The sequence below is a fragment of the Trichosurus vulpecula genome (genome assembly GCF_011100635.1).
Source record: "Trichosurus vulpecula isolate mTriVul1 chromosome X unlocalized genomic scaffold, mTriVul1.pri SUPER_X_unloc_1, whole genome shotgun sequence".
In the NCBI taxonomy this organism is placed as follows: domain Eukaryota; kingdom Metazoa; phylum Chordata; class Mammalia; order Diprotodontia; family Phalangeridae; genus Trichosurus; species Trichosurus vulpecula.
This window is the reverse complement of record NW_023494377.1, coordinates 980,037-999,610: the sequence shown is the minus strand read 5'-3', so window position 1 is coordinate 999,610 and position 19,574 is coordinate 980,037. Positions and strand designations below refer to the sequence as shown.

General features: G+C 40.7%; 1 protein-coding gene across 1 annotated transcript in view; it reads right to left on the bottom strand.

Moving 5' to 3' along the window:
• DNAAF6 (dynein axonemal assembly factor 6) overlaps positions 1-19,574 on the bottom strand; it is a 59,947-nt gene that overhangs the window by 25,130 nt on the left and 15,243 nt on the right. Inside the window, exon 4 of the mRNA XM_036740485.1 lies at positions 7,418-7,514. Within this exon, the coding sequence (XP_036596380.1) occupies positions 7,418-7,514 (97 nt within the window). The remainder of the gene's footprint in view (positions 1-7,417; positions 7,515-19,574) is intronic.

The following is a 19,574-nucleotide window of genomic DNA, read 5'->3' as shown; positions in this document are numbered from 1 at the left end:
CTTCCCACAGCCCTCCCTCACTTAAATCCAACTCACTTGCATGTCATGGCATCACCTCCCTGATGTCATGGTCCTCTTCCAGAATGAAGGACAAGCAACAACAACAACCTGATAATGAAGTCATCCAACTGTCCCCAGCCTCTTGAAACCTATTTTTTCCGTACTTTGAAACCAGGGTCCCTACATACCTTTGTCTGCCATTGTGAACCTTCCTGTGCCTCCACATCCAGCCTCTCATTGGGCATGTTGCTAATGCTCTCATCTAAGGCTTTTTGGTTTACACAATCCCTGTGTCCAAGTACCAGGCAATCCAGGACCTGTGGGCCAATCAAATCTGTCCTGGAAACATGCATTACTGACAGGGGGGATCTTTGTTGCCCCTTATTACAGCTGTAAACTAATAAAACTAAAATAATAACATAAGACAACTTCTGGTTACTTGCCTTATACTACCTTGGGTCACTTCAGCCCGGTCATCAGGTCTAGAACTACGTCAAAGGCCTTGTTCCAAGGACAAGGCCTGAGAATTGGAACACTTGACTACTCCTGTTTCTCTAACACTAATGCTACATTTGCCCTTTGAGTGTTCATGCTATTTGTTGCTGTCCTTCAATCATGTCCAATTCTTCAGGGCTCTGTGCATAACAATACTGACCATGGGGTTTTCTTGGCCAAGATATTAGAGTGATTTATCATTTCCTTCTCTAATGGAAACAAAGGTGAAGTGACTTGCCCAGGGTCACACAGCTAGTAAGTGCCTGAGGTCACATTTGAACTCAGGTCTTCCTGACTCTAGGACCAGAACTTTATCCGCTGAGCCATCTAGCTGATTCCATGTGTTCTATTAAATACTGTCTAAAGGCAACTAGAGGGCACAATGAATAGAGTACTATAACAGCAAGCACCCTAGCATACCCCAGATGGCCTGCTAGCATAGGTTATTTGATCTGCTTTTAAAGGAAAATAGCTTTTAAAAGGGTCAACAATCTTCATTTAATTACACATATATATCATTCACTAGTTCAGAGGAAGGGTCAGCACCCTGAATGTGGAGAAAATACAAGCAGAGAAAATTCAAGCAGAAATTAGCACAGATCAACAGACAGGGCTTCTAATTGTCTGAACAAAGTAATACATAATCATCAGAGAAGGAGCACCAACATCTGGGTTTTCAAAGCCAGGGGGCTCCTTTACGGCTACCCAGAGTTTTGTCTGGCCAAATCACATGAACATTCTTCCCATGAGTGAGCTCCAAAGCAAAATACCAATCTCTGAATATATATACTTTCTCAGAGCCAGAAGGCATCACAACCCATGTGCTTCAGTGCCTAATTACCAAACGGTGTGAAAGCCTTCCTACAAGCAAGACTCTCCATAAACAAGCTTCCCCTTTAAGCAAGTTCCTCCCTCAATGGGCCCTATGTTACTCAAGATGGATTACAGCAGTGAGCTGGAGCTCAAAGTAGCAAAACATCTGTGATTGAACACCTATCATCACATAGGCCTTATTAATAGACAGGGAAGATCTTCCTATTCCATTACCATTACAAGAGCTGAGCCCAGATTATGAAAGACCTGAGTTCAACTACAGCCTCAGATACTTACTAGCTATGTGACCCTGGGCAAGTCACTTAACCTCTGTCTGCCTCAGTTTCCTCAACTGTAAAATGGAGAAAACAAAAGCAGCTATAGTTGTTGTGTGGATCAAAGGCAATAATATTTGTGAAGTGTTTGGCACATAGTAGGTGCTTAATAAATGCTTATTCCATACTCAACTAGTTGGAAAGTGTGGGGGCAAAGGGTGATTGAGAACTAAAGTTCACAAGTTTCTACCTTGTATTCTTCACTAACATACAGCCTGATTTGAGACATGATGAGTGTGAGCATCTTTTTTGGCTCAAACTTGAACCTAGGATCCAACTGGACCAGCACAGTCACAATGTCTTCAATTTATACTCTTCTCCCTTCTCTTGTCAGTTCCCATGGGTTCAAACATCATCTCTATACAGATGACTCCCAGATCTCGATATCTAGACCTAGTTTCTCTCCTGAGCTCTAGACTCACACCGTCAACTGCCTTTTAGACACCTTGAATTGGATGTCCCTCAGGTATCTCAAAAATAACATGTCCAAAACAGAACTTACTATCTTTCCCCTCCAACCCTCCCTTCTTTTCTTAGGGAACCACCACCCTCCAAGTCCCTCCTGCTATCACATTCACCCCATACATGCAATCTGTGGTCCAGTTTTGCCATTTCTACCTTCACAATGGCACTCCCATATGACCCCTCCTTTCCTCTGACACTGCCTCCACCCTGGAGCAGGCTCTCATGACCTCATGCCTAGGACTAATGTCTGCTGCCTCCACTCAGCTGCCAGTGATCTTCCTAAAGTGCAGGTCTGCCCACGTCACCCCTCTACTCAATAAAGTCCAGTGATTCCCTATCCCCTCCGAGATCAAATATAAAATGCTTTGTTTGGTATTTAAAGGCCTTCACAACCTGGTCTCTTCCTACCTTCTTACACTTGTGTCTACACATTGGTCTATATTTTCCTCTGATCTTCCTAGAAAAAAAGCACTTCTAGAAGCTAGCCTTTTGTAGTAATGGCATATGATATCTTTCTGTCTCCATGACCTCAATTAACTATACCCAAGATTGCCTCTGAATGAATGATTCATCAACCTGATTTCTTAAAGGGGGTCATACTGTTTTAAAGCAATAGATTAAATACAATTAAGTAGTTTAACTTTCATTTTTAAAGATACATTAGGGAAAGAGAAAGGGTGGTCCAAGGGGCAAGTGCTAGGAGGTGATAAGAGGGTATCAAAGGCACAAGTAGAAGGGTTATCGTTGGCTCATCCCATGAGAATGAAGCAAAAGAGAAAAGGATAGTGGATGGTGCTGGGGAGATATGAAGTGGGGAACTAGGAAGGAGAAGGACCTTGCAATGGTTGTCAAATCCAACCCATGGATCCCTCCCACCATCTGCCTCCTTCACTTCTACTCACTTGTTGCTGCTAAACAAAGCTACAGGAAGTCAACACCACTGAGCTGACTGGGTCTCTACGAGTTTATGTTTCCTAATTTCAACTGGGCCCTTACTGCTATGAGGTAATCCTTTTATTCCTCCCTAATCGATTCTGTATTGTACTCCCCTCAGCAACTGTTCCAAACCTCAAGCATCCCACAGGCCCCTCTGCCCCCATCCTCTCAGCTGAGGACCAAACCTAAAGCTTCACTGAGCAAAATAGAGGCCATTCCTTGAGAGCACTCTCTTCTCTCCTTTTCCACATCTTTGATGAAGAGATGGACCATTCTCTTCTTCAAGGCCAAGCCCTCTAGAAGTACCCTTGATCTCATCCCCTCCTGTCTTCTCCTGCAGGCTGCTCCCACAATCATTGACCCCCACCAATCCTTACTCTCTACCTGTCTATTGGCTCTTTCCCTGTTGCCTATATATATCCCCAAGTCTCACCATCCTTTTAAAAAAACCCTCACTATGCGGGGGAGGGGAGAGATGGGGAGAAAATTTGGAACTCAAAATCTTGTGAAAATGACTATTGAAAACTAAAAATAAATAAATAAACTTTTAAAAAACCTTCACTAGACCTTACCATCTCCTCAAATTACTGTCCTTCATCTCTCCTCCCTTTCTCAGCCAAACTCCTAGAAAAAGCTGTTTATACGACTCATTTCCACCTCTACTTTTCTTGCTCACTTCTTAACCTTTTACAGTGTTATTGTATAGCTCTGGCTAAAAACCAGAAATCAAGAGAAATGTTTAAATCGTGGTTCAATCATTCTGGAAAGCAATATGGAGTCACAAATTGTGCATACCTTGTGACCCAGCAGTATCACTACTAGGCCTATACCCGAAAGAGATCAAAGAAAGAGGAATAAAACCTATATGGACAAAAATGTTTAAAGCTGCCTTTTTTGTTATAGCAAAGAACAGAAAACTAAAGGGATGCTTTTCATGTACAAATAAGATATATACAGGATAAACTGGAGATAATCTCAGGGAGAAGGCACTAGCATTGAGGGGGATCAACAAAGGCTTCCTGTAGGTGGGATTTTAGCTGAGACTTGAAGGAAGCCAAGGAAACTGGGAGGGGAAGGTGAGGAGATAGGGCATGGGGGACAGCTAGAGAAAATTAATAGAGTCAGGAAGTATAGAGTTTTATGTGAGGGATAGCAAAAAAGGCCAGTATCACTGGATTGAAGGAAGTACATGTCGGTGTGGAAAGGTGTAAAAAGTTTGGAAAGGCAGAAAGAGACCAGATTGTGAAGGCCTTTAAATGCCAAATAGAGGATTATATATTTAATCCTGGAGGGGATAGGAGACCACTGGACTTTATTAAGCAGTGGGGTGACATGGTCAGACCTGCGCTTTAGGAAGATCCCTTTGGCAGCTGAGTGAAGGATGGACTGGAGTGGGGAGAGACTGGATGGAGGGAAATCCCTAACCCTCAGGCTACTGTACTAGTCCCAGGCATGAGGCGATGAGGGCTAGCTCTGGGATGGTGGTAGTGTTGGAGGACAGAAGGGGGAGTATATGAAATATGTTGCAAGGATAGAATCTACAGGGCTTGGCAACAGTTTGGATGGGGTGGTGGGATGAGAGAGAGAAGGAAGAATCTAAGATGACACCTAGGGGTGACTGGGAGGATGGTAGTGCCTATAACAACAATAGGAAAATTAAGAAGAGGGGAGGGTTTGAGAAGAAAGATAATGAGTTTAGTTTTGGACATGTTGAGTTTGAGATGTCTATGGGACACCCTATGGGAGATGTGAGACTGGAAGGCAGGAGAGAAGCTAGGGCTGGAAAAATAGATCTGTGCATCATCTGCATAGAGATTATAACTGAATCCATAGGAACTGATGAGATCACTAAAAGAAATAGTATACAGAGGGAGAAAAGAAGAGGAGCCAGGACAGAGCCTTGTGGGACACCCATAGTTAGTGGCTATGACCTAGATGAATGTTATGACCTTCATACATATATATATATGTATGTATGTGTGTGTATATGTGTATATAAACATACCATATATGCACACATATATATACATACACATACATATACATACATATACACAAACACACGCACACACACACGCACACACATATGTATATCTGAGGAGCAGTCAAGGAGAAGGTTATGAGAAATGGGAAAATTGAGGAACAAGGCAACATCGGCAAAAGGTACAAGGGACTTGAGAAAAGAAGACAGTGTACAGTTGAACTAGTTCACCAAGGAGTCAAGATGGGGAAGTGGGGAGAAGGTAGCCAGTGCAGGGGTGACTCATGATTTTATTGGTGTGAGTGCTCAAGTCGGAGCTGAGGGCCTTTTCCCTTTTGTTTTGAAGACCTTTGGAGAATTCTGATGTTCCCCGGGGAAATCTTGGGTAGAGGCAAAATTGCCAAATTCTGATATTCTTAGTGAAATTCTGAGCGGAGAATGCACCATAGAGTATGACTTGACCTGATCTTTGTAAATCCAGAGCCCTGGCTCTGGCATACAGGAGACACAAGAAAAGAGCTGTGTATTGTGCTTCATAAAGTTCTTTATAAAGATGCCCCATTCTCTATATTACTTAGGCCTCAAGGGTATGGAAAGGAAGATGGACACAAACTTTCTACCTGATCTGCAATGCTAATACCACATGTCAAAACTTGTAAAGGGACTTGTAATTCCAAACATTCTCCAAGCTTGACCTTAACCTGGCACTTCTTGACTACTGGTATGGTGGCTTGGCATTGATGAAGCTCTCTAACTTGTTACAGTGGCCCTTCAAAGAAGTGGGTAGGATGAATCCTCAGTCTTCTTCTCAGTATATAAATTGAGAGATCTCACATTTTTAAACAAATCTCTAAATGAAAAGAAATGTACAAAGAAGGGATAAGACAGCCTCAAAAAGAGAATTGTTGGTCCAGACTGCCTATCTGTCATCTAGTAGAAGCCATGAGTCAATCAGATGGTAACAGGAAAGAGTCTAATGAGAGAAAATAGAGTCCAATGGTATTATGTGTCTTAATGAGACAGGAGCCATTCATGGAAATGTGTGAGTCTAAATGTACATGTGTAAATCTGGTCTGTATACATTTTGTCTATATGCAAAAGTGTATGTTTGGTATAGTGGAAATATCACTGAACTCTTCATTTTCTCAACCTGATCTAAAGATGTGGGTTTGAGTCCTGGCTCAGAGATTTCATATCTTGATGGCTATGGGCACGTCAATTTCTCTTTCTGAGTCTCAGTTTCCTTATCTTTAAAATAGGGATAACCCATATGCACAAAAATATTTATAGTGGCTCTTTTTGTAGTAGCAAAGAATTGGAAATCATGGGGATGCCCATCAACTGGGGAATGGCTGAACAAGTTGTGGTATATGAATGTAATAGAATACAATTGTGCAATAAGAAATGGGGAAGATACGGACTTTACAATAACCTGGAAAAACCTACACGATATAATGCTGAGTGAGCGGAGCAGAACCAGGAGAACATTATACACAACCACAGATATATGGATTCTGTGATGACTAACCCTGATAGACTTCGCTCTTCTCAGCAATACAAGGTGCAAAGACAACTCCAAAGGACTCATGATGGAGAGAGCTATCTACATCCAGAGAAACAACTATGGAGTCTGGATGCAGATTGAGGCACACTATTTGCTCTCCTTTTTTCCCCTTTGTATTTTTTTCTTTTTTGTTTTTGTTTTTTTTTTGTTTTGTTTCTTCTTTCTCATGAATAATTCCATTGGTCATAATTTTTCTTTACAAGTTGACTATTATATAAATAAGTTCAATGTATAGTTATATGTAGAAGATATATCAGATTCCATGCTGTCTTGGGAAGGATGGGGGGGAAGAAAATCTGGAACTCAAAATTATGTAGAACTGAGTGTTGTAAACTAAAAATAGAAAATCTTAATTACAAATAAAATAAAATAGGGATAATCGCAAGTGTACTCTTTATCTTCCAGGGTGGTTGAGAAGAAGTACTTTTTAAGCCTTAAATCTCTATAGAAATATGACTGCTTAAACCTGTATATGCTATTTCTCCTACAGACTTGTAGACTAGATGATAGAGTACAAGCCTCAAAATCAGCAAGAAGAATTGCGTTTAAGTTCTGCTTCTGACTAACACTGGCTGTGTGACTCTGGGCCAGTCACAATCTCCACACCCCAGGCACCTTTCTAAGCCCACAAATTTCAGCATTGGCTCTGATCCACATAGGGAGAGGGAATTTCCACACTGAGAGTTCCCTATACCAATGAATTCACACAGCTGGTCTAAAGGGGGAAAAAGTTTTTAAGCCACTTGATGGTAGGGATTGATATAAACAAGAGCCATCCAACAATCAGATTTCTTTTGTGTGTGTATCTGACATCAGGAGCTAACTCACCAAGAGATCCTCACAGCAGGCTGTAGAAGGGTCCTTTCTGGTCATGCCCAGGAATATATCCTCAGTTCTCACCTGCTGTTTGAATATAATGTCATATCTGAAAGAAACAAAACAAATGATCATTGGGATCCACAGGCTAACAGCTTTCAGGCACAGAGTAGAAAACCAAGACTGTGTCTGTGCAGGGTAACGGTATGACAAAACTAGGGCTGGAGGAAGTACCAGCAGAAAACTAGGGAAGAGTTTTCCCTAAATTGGTAACAAATATCAAGGTGAGGAGAAAAAGTGTTAAATCCAGGGCTTTAGTGGATAGGACGCTACTTGGAGTCTGGAAGACCTGAGTTCAAATCCCAACTCAAACAATTACTAGCTGCATGACTAGCTGCAAGTCATTGGACTGAATGGCCTCTACTATCCCTTCCAGCTCTCGCTCTATGATTCTGTGACCCTATAAGGAATAATGGACTTTTAATTGGTATATACTAGATCACTGTGGTTTACCATTGGAAGTTGCTGCACATCGATTTAGAGACCTAGTTTGTAGTGGCTGCTTTGATGTTTAATTGGCGTTTGGGAAGTCAGCAGTGTCTGGGCAGGGAGCTGTTTGGGTCAGGGGCAGGCTGGGAGAGGAGGCCTTGTCCAAAGCACACTGGTGTTTTTGTTTCCCCCCTTCGAGCTGTGTGTGAATGTGGCAAAACGGGAAAATAAGGGTTTGATGTTATCCTAGAAATTAATGGGCTACTGCTAATGCCATTTGGCTAAGAGAAAAGTCTGGGAAGATTGAAATCAGTGCCATTTCAAGTTCTTTTATCTTTCCATCCCCATATATCAAAATACCATTTAGAAATTTAAAAGATTTTTAACTTAGTTTTCATGATAATCAACTTGGCAAACAGATGGCATTTCCTGTGTTCAAATGGATCTCAAATTAGCATGCCTGTTTTTAGTCATTTCAAATTGTAAAAGCCATAATAGTACTAACGCAGCTTTAGCAGTGGGCCATTTTTATTGAAGATGTCAGTCACCCTGTGCAAATAGCATCAGGAGTTCATTATCTTTCTATTGCTTAAACAAGATAACATATATAAAAGTGCTTTGGAAACCATGAAAAGTTATGTAAATGTCATCTATTATTATTATTATTATTGCTTCAGGGCCAAAAAGGGAATGGAATTCAGACTACATAGATATATCACTCCTGGTTCCCCATTCCTCTACTAGTGCCCCATTAGGAAAGGAATTAAAAAACAAAGAATCAGAGGATCATGGATTTAGAGCTGGAAGAGAACTCCGAGGTTATCTAATACAACTCTTCCATTTTACATATGAAGACAGTGAGGCTAAGCTCCTGGCCCAGGGTCACACAGCTAATAAGTGTCTGAGGCAGGATTTGAACCCAGGTATGCTGACGGGGCAAAGAGAAGGTCGCCTCGGAGGCCTAGGGAAACCCTTTCCCAGACCAAAAGATATTCACCTATCCCTCTGTAGCCAGAATGGACTTTGTTTTCTTTGAATGACTCAGCTTGCCTCATTGAGCTTCCCTGGACACTGGGGCTTGCTCTTCCAGGGCAGGAGGCCCAGCGACCATGCCAGGGATCAGGGAGCTTCCTGTGTGATGAGTCGTGGGGCTGGCTGAGGGAGGTGTGTTAACGTGGTCTACGCTAGGGGGAGGGGCCAAGTCAAGAACCAATCGGCCCTGGTCGTTCAGGTGGCGCTTGATGATGTCCAAAACTCTATAAGAGGGGAGAGGACAGCTTGAAGATCCTCCTTTCCTTTTCCAGTTGGAGCCAGAGATGCCTACAGCCGAAGCTGAGCTGCCGGTAGCAGAGCTGACTAGAGGCTAGTGGGTAATCTTCTTACCGTAGAGGGGAAGCATGTATACGATTTTGCCTTATACCATCTCGCTTCTCTGTGGCCTCCTGGTTACCCTTGTAAGGCAGACTTATTGGGCCTGGAAGCTTTTGATGAAAATATCAAAATGGGGACGCTGGTTTGTGGGCTTGTTATTGTGGAGTGTAAATACATGCTTTAGTTCTCCTGCCTTCTGCCTAGAGAATTCCTTATATCTTGCGGTTCCGGACCTTTTAGGCACATATGAGATTCTCTTTGAAATCATAAATTCTGCCTTCCTAATATACCCTCAATCAAAGAGATGTTTGTGGTGATGGAGTTAACAGTAACATCCTAGCAACCTTGGCACTAAGGACTGCTCACCCACAATAATCAACGGATCAATCAGTAAGCATTTATCAAAAGTTCACTATATATCAGACATTGTATTGGGCACTGGTTAGACAAAGACAAAAACAAACGAGTCTTTGATCTCAGGGAGCACAAAGAGACAACGTACAATGGGTACATACAAGATACACACAGATGAGCTCAAATGGTAGCCTTCGAAGGGAAGGTGCTAGTGGCTGGGAGAACCAGTGCAGGTCCTATTCAGGAGGAGGCACTTGAACTGTGGCTTAAAGGAATCCAGAGATTCTAAGAAGCAAGGGTTAGGAAGGAGACAATTACAGGAATGGAGGTCAGCCAGTAGGAGATGGAGAATCATGTGTTAGGAAGAGAACATAAGCCGGTATGGCTGGACCATAGAGTGTGTGGAGGGGAGTAATGTGGAAGAAGACAGGAAAGAGAGGAAGGGGGACTTTTGGGAGCCAAGATGGTGGAGTAAGCAGTAAATTGCTATAGTGCTCCCATATTCCCCTCCATAAAACCATAAAATAGTGCCCCGGAACAAAGCCTGGAATAGTGGAGCCAGCAGAAAGACGGGGTGGAGCAGTCTTTTAGCCTGGGAGACCTGAAGGATCAGCAAGAAAGGTCCATCTCACTCAGGTTAAAGGGGAGTGCATTCCAGGGCAAGAAGTGTCCCAGCAAGCCAGCATCAAGCCCCACTTCAAAAAACCAGCAGGAGATGCTGAGCCCCAGTGTGATGGAGCAGGCAAACACCAACACCAGGACCCCCCACATGCATTAGCATAGCCAGGAGAACTGGCAGCCTCCATCTTGGAAAACTACCACATGCTTCAATGCAGTCTTAGGTGGGCAGGCCTCCTCCAGAGACCAGACCTCTATGTGCTTCAGTGTATCCCAGGGTATTCAGGTATCTTTTGGCTGCCTGACTTTTAGGTGCCTCAGTGCAGCCCAGGGCAAAAAGGCATCCTCCAAAGGCCAGACCTCCACATGCTTCAGGGAAACCCTAGGTAAATGCAGAAAAACCCCACCTGGCCTCAGAACACACCAGACACCACCACTAGGACCCCAGATCAGCACCAGGTAAGCTGCCAGACCTCTATAGCCTCCAGCTGCCAGCACCTGAGGCCCCAGTGCACAAAGTCAGTGACAAGGCCCCTGGCCCCCAGCATGAGAAGCTTGGTTCAGTGCTCCCTGTGCTCCAGCAGGAGAGCTCAACTTTAAAAGCCAGGAAATAGGCAAAAAGATGAGCAAGAAGCAAAAATGAACATTGACTGTAGAAAGTTATCATGGTGACAGGGAAGATCAAAACACAAACTCAGAAGAGGACAACATTGTCAATATACCAACATCTGAAACCTCAAAGGGGAAGATGAATTGGTCTCAAGCCCCAAAAGCCTTCTTGGAAGAGCTCAAGAAGGATTTAAAAGTCAAATAAGAGAAGTAGAAGAAAAATTGGGAAAAGAAATGAGAGGTATGCAAGAAAAAGTTAACAGCTTGGAAAAGGAAGGACAAAAATTGACTGATGAAAACAATTCCTTAAAAAATAAAATTGCCCAAATGGAAAAAAAAATCCACTGAAGAAAACAGCTGCTTAAAAAACAGAACTGGCCAAATGGAAAGGGAGGTACAAAAGGTAACTCAAGAAAATAATTCCTTAAAAATTAGAATTGGGCAAGTGGAAGCTAATAACTCTATGAAACATCAAGAATCAGTCAAACAAAATCAAGAGAATGAAAAAATAGAAGAAAATATGAAATACTTCATTGGAAAAACCACTGACCTGGAAAATAGATCCAGGAGAGATAATTTAAGAATTATTGGACTACCTAAAAGCCATGATAAAAAAAAGAGCCTGGACAGCATCTTTCAAGAAAGTATCAAGGAAAAGTACCCTGATAGCCTAGAACCAAAGGGTAAAATTGTCATTGAAAGAATCCACCTGTCACCTCCTGAAAGAGATCCCAAAATGAAAACTCCAAGGAATATTGTAGCCAAATTCCAGAATTATCAGGTCAAGGAGAAAATATTGTAAGCAGCCATAAAGAAACAATTTAAATATCATGGAACCACAGTCAGGATTACACAGGACCTAGCAGCTTCTACATTAATGCACTGGAGGGCTTGGAATATGATGTTCTAGAAGGCAAAGGAGCTTGAATTACAACCAAGAATCAACTACCCAACAAAATGGAACATAATCTTTCAGGGGAAAAGATGGACATTCAATGAAATAGGAGACTTTCAATTATTCCTGATGAAAAAACCAAAGCTGAACAGAAAATTTGATCTTCAAATACAAGATTCAAGAGAAGCATAAAAAGGTAAACAGGAAAGAAAAAAAACTATGTTATTTAATAAGATTAAACTGTTTACATCCCTGCACAGAAAGATAATACTTGTAACTCTTGAGAACTGTATCTTTATTATGGCATTTAGAAAGGGTATACATAAACAGAGGATGTGGGTATAAGTTGGTGTGATGATTAAAAAAATTAATTAAGGGGTGAAAAAAGGATTGTACTGGGAGAAGAGGAAAGAGGGAGGCAGAATAGGGTAAATTACATCACATGAAGAGGTGCAAAGACCTATTGTGGTAGAGGGAAAGAAGGGTCGGGAGTAGGCATTGTGTGAACCTTACTCTCACTGGATTTGGCTTACAGAGGGAATAACATATACATTCAATTGGTTATAGAAATCTATCCTACCCTATGTGGAAGTAGGAAGAGAAAGGACAAAGAAAAGGGAAGGGGGTAGATAGAAGGGAGGGGAAAAGTAGTAGGGGAAAGGAGACAGAAAAGGGATGGGTGAAAAGAGAGAGAAAAGTATAAACAGGGGGAAAGAGGATGGAGAGAAAAACACAGTCACTAATCATAACTGTGAATGTGAATGTGATGAACTCTCCCATTAAATGGAAGGGGATAGCAGAGTGGATTAAAAACCATAATCCTACAATATGTTATTTACAAGAAACACATTTGAAGACAGATACACACAGAGTAAAGGTTGGAGCAGAATATATTATGCTAAAGTTGAAGTAAAAAAAAAACAGGGATAGCAATCCTGATCTCAGACAAAGCGAAAGTAAAAATAGATCTAATTAAAAGAGATAAGGAAGGAAAATACATCTTGCTAAAAGGTACCATAGACAATGAAGTAATATCAATACTAAACATATATACACCAAGTGGTATAGCATCCAAATTCTTAGAGGAGAAGTTAAGTGAGTTACAGGAAGAAATAGATAGCAAAACTATACTAGTGGGGGACCTCAACCTCTCCCTCTCAAAACTAGATAAATCTAACCACAAAATAACCAAGAAAGAAGTTAAGGAGGTGAATAGAATTTTAGAAAAGTTAGATATAATAGACCTCTGGAGAAAATTGAATGGAGATAGAAAGCAATATACCTTTTTCTTGGTGGTACATAGCACCTACACAAAAACTGACCATGTACTAGGGCATAAATACCTCACAATCTAATACAGAAAGGCAGAAATATTAAATGCATCCTTTTCAGATCATGATGCAATAAAAATTACAGGTTACAAAAAGCCATGAAAAGATAGGCTAAAATTTAATTGGAAACTAAATAATCTAATCCTAAAGAATGAGTGGGTCAAACAACAAATCATAGAAACAATCAATAACTTCATTCAAGAGAATGACAAGAATGAGACAACATACCAAAACTTATGAGACATAGCCAAAGCAGTTCTTAGGGGAAATTTTATATCTCTAAATGCTTACATGAATAAAATAGAGAAAGAAGAGATTAATGAATTAGGCATGCAACCAAAAAAAGCTAGAAAACGAACAAATTAAAAATCCCCAACTAAATACCAAACTAGAAATTCTGAAAATCAAAAGAGAGATTAATAAAATTCAAATTAAGAAAACTATTTAACTAATAAATAAAACTAAGAGCTGGTTTTATGGGGAAAACAATACAATAGATAAACCTTTGGTTAATTTGATTTAAAAAAAGAAAGAAGAAAACCAAATTACCAGTATCAAAAATGAAAAGGGTGAATTCACCACCAATGAAGAAAAAATTAAAACAATAATTAAGGGCTATTTTGCCCAACTGTATGCCAATAAATCTGACAATATAAGTGAATTGGATGAATATTTACAAAAATATAAATTGCCCAGATTAACAGAAGAGGAAATAAAATAACCCCATTTCAGAAAAAGAAATTGGACAAGCCATCAATGAACTCTCTAAGAAAAAATTGTCGAGGCCAGATGGATTTACAAGTGAATTCTACCAAACATTTAAAGAACAGTTAATGTCAATGCTATATGAACTATTTGGAAAATTGGGTGGAGTCCTACCAAATTCTTTTTATGATATAAATATGGTGCTGATATCTAAACCAGGAAGAGCCAAAACAGAAGAAAAAAGTTGTAGAGCAATTTTTCTAATGAATATTGATGCAAAATTTTAAATAAAATATTAGGAAAGAGATTACAGCAACTTATCACAAGGATAATACACTATGACCAGGAGAGAGTTATACCAGGAATGCAGGGCTGGTTTAATATCAGGAAAACTATCAGCATAATTGACCATATCAATAACAAAATTAACAGAAATCACATGATTATTTTGATAGATGCCAAAAAAGCTTTTAACAAAATACAGCACCCATTCCTATTAAAAACACTCGAGAGCATAGGAATAAATGGAATTTTCCTTAAAATGGTAAGTAGCATCTATCTAAAACCATCAGCAAGTATTATATGTAATGGGGATAAGCTAGAAGCATTTCCAATAAGATTGGGGCAAAACGATGATATCCATTATTACTACTGTTATTCAATATGGTACCATAAATGTTAGCTTTAGCAAGAAGAGAAGAAAAAGGAATTAGAATAGTCAATGAGGTAATAAAGCTATCACTTTTTGCAGATGATATGATGGTATACTTAGAGAATCCTAGAAAATCAACAAAAAAACTACTTGAAATAATTAACAACTTCAGCTAAGTTGCAGGATATAAAATAAATCCACACAAATTATTGGCATTTCTATATATTACTAACAAAGCCCAGCAGCAAGAGATAGAAACAGAAATTCCATTTAAAATAACTGTAGACAGTATAAAATATTTGGGATTCTACCTCCCAAGACAAACCCAGGAATGATATGAACACAATTACAAAACATTTTTCACATAAATAAAGTCCGATCTAAATAACTGGAAAAACATCAGTTGCTCATGGATAGGCCGAGCTAATATAATAAAAATGACAATTCTACCTAAATTAATTTACTTATTCAGTGCATACCAATCAAACTACCAAAGAATGATTTTATAGAACTAGAAAAAATAATAACAAAATTCATCTGAAAGAACAAAAGGTCAAGAATATCAAGGGAATTAATGAAAAGAAATGCAAGGGAAGGTGGCCTAACCATACCACATATTAAACTGTATTATAAAGCAGCAATCATCAAAACTATTTGGCGCTGGCTAAGAAATACAGCAGTGGATCAGTGGAATAGGTTAGGTACACAAGACACAGTAGTCAATGACTATAGTAATCTACTGTTTGACAAACCCAAAGACTCCAGCCTCTGGGATAAGAACTCACTATTTGACAAAAACTGCTGAGAAAACTGGAAAATAGTATGGCAGAAACTAGGCACAGACCAACATCTTACACTGTATACCAAGATATGGTCAAAATGGGTACATGATTTAGACATAAAGGGTGATACCTTAAGCAAATTAGGAGAGTAAAGTTTACCTGTCAGATTTATAGAGAAGGGAAGAATTTACGACCAAACAAGAAATAGAGAACATTACAAAATGCAAAATGGATAATTTTGATTACATTAAATTAAAAAGTTGTTGCATAAGCAAAGCCAATGTAACCAAGATTAGAAGGAAAGCAGAAAGCTGGGAAACAAAGCTTTACAGCCAATATCTCTGATAAAGGCCTCATTTCTAAAATATAGAGAGAACTGAGTGAAATTATCAGAATACAAATCATTCCCCAATTGATAAATGGTCAAAGAATATGAACAGGCAATTTTCAGAGGAAGAAATTAAAGTTATCCATAGTCATATGAAAAATGCTCTAAATTACTATTGATTAGAGAAATGCAAAGTAAAACTCTGAGGTACCACCTCATACCTATCAGATCAGCTAATATGACAAAAAAAGGAAAATGATAAATGTTAGAGAAGATGTGGGAAAATTGGAACATAATGCATCGTTGGTGGAGTTGTGAACTAATCCAACCATTCTGGAGAGCAATTGGGAACTATGCCCAAAGAGCTGTAAAACTGTACATATCCTTTGATCCAGCAATGCCACTACTAGGTCTGTATCCCAAAGAGATGATAAAAAAGAGAAAAATACCCACATGTACAAAAATATTTATAGCAGCTCTTTTTGTGGTGGCAAAGAATTGGAAATTGACAGGGCGCTCATCAATCACGAAATGGCTGAACAAGTTGTGGTATATGTATGTAATTGAATACTATTGTGCTATAAAAAATGAGTAGCAGGCAGATTTCAGAAAAACCTGGACTTACATGAACTGATGCTGAGTGAAGTGAGCAGAACCAGGAGAACATTGTACACTGTAGGGAGTTAGTGCCGACCCCGGGGCTTCTCGGACCCTAGTGCTTAGCCTGTTTCCTGGGTAATACCAGACAGGCTTAGTAGGAGTTGGAATGGTAGGCGCCTGGAGGAAAGACTTCCGTCCCTAGCAGCCCCCCTAACAGCACCCCGCTCCTGCTCTGATAGCCATCCTTTCTCATGCAGGCAGAGTCCATCCACCAAGGACTCACAAGCCCAGTAGGAGGAACCCAGCTGGCCATTACCGAATGCTCTTGAACCAGTGCCTAACACAAACATGCTTTAATTAATGGGAACTTCTTGGATACTTTACAAGGGCATCCTGCCCCGTGCCTCACATAGCTCATACAGTATTGATACCAGTTTGTATCCTGCCCGAGCCTTCGCATGCCTCTTTAGATACTGTAGAAACAGCACTCCCCTCCTGTTCCCAGCCTTCCTTGTCACTGTAGAATAGCACTCCCCTCCTGTTCCCAGCCTTCCTTGTCACTGTAGAATAGCACTCCCCTCCTGTTCCCAGCCTTCCTTGTCACTGTAGAATAGCACTCCCCTCCTGTTCCCATACTCCTACGGAAACCACCTTACCACAGCCCTAGTTTTCCCATACGCTTGTAGGCAACATAGTTTACAATAATCCAGATTCTTCCCACCAGATATTGCTACTTACATCTAATCTAAGTGCAACAATACATTACTGAGGCACATCTCCTTTTTCCCATACTTTCATCCCCTTGAACACCTGCTTCTGCTTATGTAGTGCAAAACCCTATAAAACTGGATAATGTCTGCCAATAAATTGGAGTTATATCCATCTTGACTCCCGCCTCATCATTGCGTACTGAGATAAGGCAACTTGCTGGTCAAGACCCTAACAGTACACAGTAACAGCAACATGCTGTGATGACCAACTCTGATAGACTTAGGCCTTCTCAGCAATACAATGATCTAAGACAATTCCAAAATACTCATGATGGAAAATGCTATCCACTCCAGAGAAAGAACCATGGAGTCTGAGTGCAGATTGAAGCACACAATTGTCTCTTTTTTTTCTTTCCTGTGGCTTTTCCCTTTTGTTATGATTCTTCTTTTATAACATGACTAATGTGGAAATATGTTTAATATGTATAACCTATATCAGAATGCTTGCCATCTTGGAGAAATGGGAGGGGAGGGAGAAAGGGAGAAAAAAATTGGAACTCAAAATCTTATAAAAGTGAATGTTGAAAACTATCTTTACATGTAAATGGAAAAAATAAAATACTATTAAGTGGGCAGCGGCGGGGGCAGGGGAGGGGGAGAAGGGGAAGGAACCAGGTTAGAAAGGAGCGTGAAATGCCAAACAGAAGAGTCCAGGTGACAGATGATGGGAGCTTGAACTGACTAAAGTGAATCTACTGGTTACATTAAGTGCCCAAGGAAACTTTAGCCTGGCATAGGACTCCCCATCACTTCTAGCTCTTTCAGTGATTCATCCTGGACCACCCCCCTTTCATCTGCTCCCTTATACCATGGCTTTCTCCCATTTATGGCTTTGACTGGTCTGACATGGCCTGGTCCTGGCACTTACTTCCATCCACCTGTAGACACTGTTAATCTCTTGTTCTCTCCATTCCTATGCCCTACCTCCATGGCTAAGGCTGCGAAGAAGGCCCTTCCCTTTTAGGTCTCTTTCTGACATGGTACCACAAAAAAGTACATGACTGTTGCAGCTTCTTTTTCAGTAGTCTGTTAGTTCTGATATGCTGCTTCCTATTTCAATGCAGCAAAGATTCATGATTTCATTGGTGTGGGTATTCCCTCTGCCTACTGAGATCACAATTCCTCTATAACTTGGCAGATGGGATATACTTTGGCTGAGAAAAAATGTATCACTGTGAGGCCAACCTGGCGAGATAAGCACCTCCAACTTACTTATACTGGTCTTGAAATCATAGAAACACAGTACATTGTACAGTACATCCCAAGCCTTTGGAGCTAAGAGGACCTGCCGGAGCTTGTATTCTGCTGCTGACTATACTCTGTGGCGAGATACTTCTCTCCTCTCTTGCTTTTGTGACATTACTCTCTTGTTTCTCTTCTTACTTGTCTGGCTAGTCTTCCTCAGTCTCATTTGCTGGATCATGATCCGTCTCACTCCCTAACTGTGAGTGTTCCCTAAAGTTCCATCCTCAGTCCTCATCACTTTTACGCTCTCTCTTAGTGACCTTGTTAGCATCGTGGGTCCGACTAGCATCTCCATGAGTATGACTTGCAGATGCGTATATCCAGTCCCACATCACCAACTATCTATTGGACATTTGCAACTAGACTTCCTATAGGCACCTCAAATTCAACATGTCTAAAACAGAATGCATTATCTTTCCCTCCAAACTTCCTCCTCTCTTGAAATTCTCTATTTCTGTTGAGATCACCACCACCCTCAGGTTCGCAACCTTAGAGTCATTGTTGACTCTTCCTTGTCTTTCATCCCCCAAATCTTGTTTATTTTATCTCCCTCCTCCACTCACATGGCCACCACTCTACTGGTCCTCATCACCTACAGCCTGGATCTAACTGGTCTCTCTGGCTCCTCCCTCCAACTCATCCTCCATACAGCTGCCAAAGTGATATTTCTAAAGCACAGGTCTGACTGTGTCACTCCTTCTCCAGAAGTTCCAGTTGTTGGTCATGGATGTTTGTTAAGTTTGACATGAAAAAGAAAATATTAATATTAAAGGAATGGACTAGTTACGTAGCAAAGGGACAACCAATGGGCAGCACACACTCCATTGGTATTGGTCAACAATGTCAAGAAGTTAAGAAGAAACATCCAATAAATCTGGGAGAAGTCTCTGTGGAGGATTGACAGAAAGTGGAGGACATGGACAAGCATCACATAGACTGAGAAAGGGGAATGTTCTGCACTCCTGGAGGGAGTTCCCACATTAGCAAGACTCTAGCTCCATCAGAATATTGGAAGGCCGACTTGTATGGAGTTTGTGTTCTGCTCACACTCCCAGATTTCTTCTGGATAAGATGCTAAGAGTCATATCTTCTCATCTTGTACTCATGAAGTTCTGACTTCTTGAAACCAAGTGTAAAACTTTACATTTGTTCCTATTAAATTTTGTCTTATTAGATTTGGGTTGGCAGTCTAGCATGGTCTGCAGAGCTATTTTTGGATCCTGACTCTGTCATCCAACAAGCTAGCTTTGTATCAACTGTGAATTTGATAAGCATGCCATCTTTGCCTTTATCCAAATGACTGATATAATTAGAAAAGAGCACAAGGCCAAGCCCAGGGAACAGGAGCACTTCACTAGAGGCTTCTTTCCAAGCTGACATCAAACCATTTGTGACTGTAGTGCTCTTTGGGTCTGGCCAT